This window comes from Lygodium microphyllum, chromosome 1 (assembly GCF_053477565.2).
Source record: "Lygodium microphyllum isolate KBCC chromosome 1, Lygodium_microphyllum_v1.1.10, whole genome shotgun sequence".
NCBI classification, from domain to species: Eukaryota; Viridiplantae; Streptophyta; class Polypodiopsida; order Schizaeales; family Lygodiaceae; genus Lygodium; species Lygodium microphyllum.
The window spans coordinates 123,984,017-123,988,459 of record NC_141135.1 but is presented as its reverse complement, the minus strand read 5'-3'; the positions used below and the strand labels follow the sequence as shown (position 1 = coordinate 123,988,459).

General features: G+C 41.5%; 1 protein-coding gene across 1 annotated transcript; it reads right to left on the bottom strand.

The window, feature by feature from the left end:
* Window positions 1–1,208: 1,208 nt before the first annotated feature.
* Window positions 1,209–2,557, bottom strand: LOC148041640 (uncharacterized). Its single transcript, XM_087693275.1, has 3 exons — window positions 2,489–2,557; window positions 2,209–2,292; window positions 1,209–1,502 (listed from the first exon to the last, which is right to left on the bottom strand). Exons 1-3 carry the CDS (start codon window positions 2,555–2,557, stop codon window positions 1,209–1,211), a joined length of 447 nt encoding a protein of 148 aa, XP_087549401.1.
* Between the last annotated feature and the right edge of the window lie 1,886 nt (window positions 2,558–4,443).

Below are 4,443 nucleotides of genomic sequence, written 5' to 3'. Positions count from 1 at the left end.
CCTGTTGATCCACCAACACATTGCCACATGGTCATCTATATTTAGAACATCACCAAAGTATGTTAAATTATGGAGGCTTCATAACATAGTTATTGATCCATATAAATCGAAGCAGTGTGTTGTAGGCTATAGTCCATACTGATCCTACGGCTTGCAAAGTTATGTATAGTTTCTAGGTATGCATTGGAACTTGATTCTTCTCGTTTCAAACTAGTGTGTCACCGCAAAAGGTTCAATTACATGAACTAAATCCCCATCAAGGCTGTACTAATAATTATGAGTACTAGTGGGTCGATAATGAAATGCTAATCTAGATTCGTGAAACTGTACTATTTGGGTAGAAAAAGAGAGTAGAAAGCCATGTTCTTATACTTGTATCAGCGAGGCATGATTTTTGTGGCTAATTCATCCGCCGTTTATTACTTAGCTTAAGAAGCTATATAATTAATCAGACAATAGGGTAGATGAGCCAACTATGTGACACCCCTAAAAGGAGTGCAAAAATGCTTACTAGTAGAGATCATGAGTTGTGCTGATGTTCCCCATGATCGACTAGTAGAGAATTTTGAGGTGAAGCTTTACCCAGATTGCGCCCAATAGAAATTTGTGAATCGCAAACAAAAAAGGGTCGTTGAGCAGAAATTCCTCTATTACGTGTCAGTCCATCGTGCTAATTGTTTTTTGGGCACTTGAAGACGTCTGCCGCGGGCATTCTGGCATTTGCATAACGAGCGAGCTTACATTTTCTAAAACATGGATACGCTGAGTTCCATCACAAATCTGCTACAATCACGTGCGGGGTTAGTAAATGAGGATGAATGAATGTCAACCCTTGTGAGATTTTGCACCGATTAACAGTTATAGTTTCTGAATTCTGGTGGAAGAAGTGTATTATGTATAGAGTATTAGAGAGCGAGAAAGAGAGTGGGAGGGAGGGACCTTTGAGATGTGCAGACAAGTACTGATAGGCGCTGGTCTGAGAGAGAGAGAGAGAAAGAGAGAGAAACAATGGCGTCTGTGACAGAGACGGACAGAAAATAAAGGAGAGAGAGAGAGAGAGAACTTTTTAAGGGACATCACCGGCAGGTGCACCCTATTGACCTCTAATTAAAAATTTGCATGTGGCCGTGTATCTTCACCAAGGCCAACTTAGCTGGCGTCTCTCTAATAGTCCATATCTCTGAAGGCGCCATGCCATGCATCGAAAATTATTCAGATGAGGACTTGGGAAGGAGGGCTTCACTTGTGTAAGGGACCACTCCCCCACCAGAGATGGTACCTTTGAATAATTTGTCTAGCTCTTCGTCTGTCCGGATTGCAAGCTGGAGGTGGCGAGGCGTGATTCTCTTAAGCCCATGGTATCTGCATACGTCTCCCGCCAGTTGAAGCACCTCGGCTCCCAAATACTCCAACACGGCCGCTGTGTACACGGCCGCCGTTGCGCTTACCCTTCCTGCTGCCGTCCTTGACTTGAGATGGCGATGCAAGCGGCCTACTGGAAACTGAAAGCACAATAAGTTAGACGGCGTCAAGTCAGCATCTGATTCTGTTAAGAGTTCCAGCTCCCACCATAGCGCTAATTAATCATGAAAACTTAGCCATCTCAAGAAGATTTCCTAACGCAAACTTCTTAATCACCATGGAAGCTTCAGGAAACTTGTTAGTCACTATGGAAGCTTCCGTATTTGTCTGAAAAAGAATATTTTCCAGCGTTAAGCATGAACGCTTGATCCATCTTAAAATATTTCCTTACGCTAAACAAAAGGTCTCAAAGGACAGGATTAGCTTTATAAGGGACTGCTGTTACGGGATTTCCGGACGCTGAAAGCGTTCATTAACGTTTCAAGTCGGAGAGCCTCTGTCGCCAAGGCTTTTGAGCATTACAGTTTTGACAGTTTCAAATGGACGAGGGAATTCGTCCCTCAAAATATACAGCAGAAGAAAGCAGCTCCTAATTGGCATGGCATACAAAACAGGCATAAACTAGAGTACCGAAACGGGCCGGCATTACTTACAAAATTAGAATTGAGGCGGAATCAGAACTGTGTCCTGTCCATGCAATAACCATAATTTCCGATTAAACTGAATGGCAGAAAGGTTCGGCTTATGGTGCAGAAGAAGCTGGGCGCAGGCGACTCGATATTGATTGAGAACCTCGTCCAAAAGCTGATGATCAAAGAACGATTGCCAGATGAACATGGTCATTACCTGTAAGCCAGCGCGAGCTGCCCTATTCGACGGCTTCGACCTTCGGTCCTCCTCAACTTTCCCGCCAGCTTGGCTTCCATCAACCTGCACCAAAACGCCACGACATCAAGCTTCTGCTGCACGAGTGAGCTGCAGTCAGGCCCAGGACTGTTGCCTGTCCACGCATTAGAAGGCTTTCGAGACTTAACACCTTATAAAATAAGAAGAGGGCCATGATAAGAAAAACCTCCGAGTTTAAGAACAAAAAAGAAAAGGATGGCGAGCCATAAATACTGTTCACCTGTAACGCACCCCCAATAGCGGACGTTGACGTCCACAAAGCACTTGGCTGCAGCTGTTGCTCGTCCATCGCAATGGATTTCTGCTTGTGGAGGCCTTGGGCTTCCACGGGCGACACAGAGCAATTGCGCGCACCAGATGAAAGACTACAGGATTGAAAGGACGTCGCTCGCGCGATAATCTGATTTGTATACCGAGCAAACTTATTCCCATTTCGGATTTAAAAGAACCGACAAGCATAACATTAGCAAAATAAAAAGTGTCTCCCTCTCTCTCTAGCAAACGCGCGCACACATGGGCGCGTATGTACGCGCCCATGCGTGGATATATATATATATATATCTCATATTCACAAATGTTCATTTTTCTCTCTTTTCTTCATCATCACCCATTTAAAAAATGTCACATTTTCTCATGAGACAAAACGGCTTTTTTTCCTTAACATAGAGTCTTGAATATCATAGCTTAATCCGAACTGCTTGAAAGAAATGTGACTCCTAATCAATAGGGGGCTCATCGACAATTGTAAGAAATTGTGAGCAAAATGCTACATTGGTTTTTTTAATGCATTATGAATGCACTCGCTATGAAAATTATTAGTTGTCAGTCCGCGAAGGATGCTTGGAAAATTCTCATGAAGAATTATGGTAATGTTACTCATACACAAAAGATAGAGTTGAAGCAATAGTTCAATAATATGACAAAAAATAGCAAGAGCATCCAGGCTTACACAATGGAGATCATTACAGATTAGCTTGCTACTATTGGTTCTAAAGTTTTAGAGGATGACATGATTTTAGTTACATTGAATGGCTTGGGCAAAGAATACAAAGCCTTTGACACATTGATTTCTATGAGAGCAGACCCCCTTGGTTGGGATGAAGAACTTGCATTGTTGCTACTTGAGGATGTCAAGCTTAGGTTGAATACAAGTTTGAGTGCCTCTCAGACTAGGGATACCATCTTTTACTCTAATCAATGAGCTAGAGGTGGTAGAGTTCATAGATATTTTCTAGGTCATGGTGGTACTCGGAATACATATGGAATTTAATAACAAAATACTTGGTAGAGTTTAAATGCACAAGGCTAGAATGGATCTGGAGCCTTTTGAGGCATGAAAGATTACCTAGAGATAGAGGTGGTTCTTAGCAGTCACATGATCAGTCAAATAGGGATAAAGATTATCACTATTATGGTAGATATGGACGCATAGCAAAGAACTATCATAAAAAGTAATCTAACATGAAAGAAAAAGGCAAACAACATGGAAAATATGCATCTTTTAGTAAAACTCATAATGATTAGACAGATAGGATGTTTGCTATGATACATGTTTCAAGGGATTTACCTAAGAAAGGTAGAGATGATGAGAAGTAGTATATAGACTCAAGTACATTCAATCATATGACTGCACATGGTGAGCAGTTTAGTGAGATGATAGCAAGCTCTCATGGTTATGTATGCACTAGTGATGACACTCAACATGATATTCAACATACATGTGTGGTACCATTTGTCATCCATAGTGGCAGAAAAAAGAGTCTAATTTGTGACGTATTATATGTACCATCTATCACTAAGAATCTATTATGGGAGCACTAGACTATGCTCATATGCAAAATTTGTTACAAGAATTTTGATTGCAAGATAATCCCATATAAGGGCACAAGGTGCAATGATAACCCGAGACTGTAGGTATAGAAAACAAGACTTGATAGAATATGAAGGGTCCCACAACTCGGGACCATAGGTATGGATACAGAATATTAGAATTACAAGATTTCCCTCGATGGGGATAAACAAGATACAAGATAGTACTAGATAAGATCTTATACTACGAGATTAAATGGTGAAAAGACAACATGAGTATAATGGAAACAAGACAAGCTCTCATTCTATGATGACATGGCAAGGGTGGGTTTGCATGGTTGGCTCAAGGATGTCCTATTAAGGGTG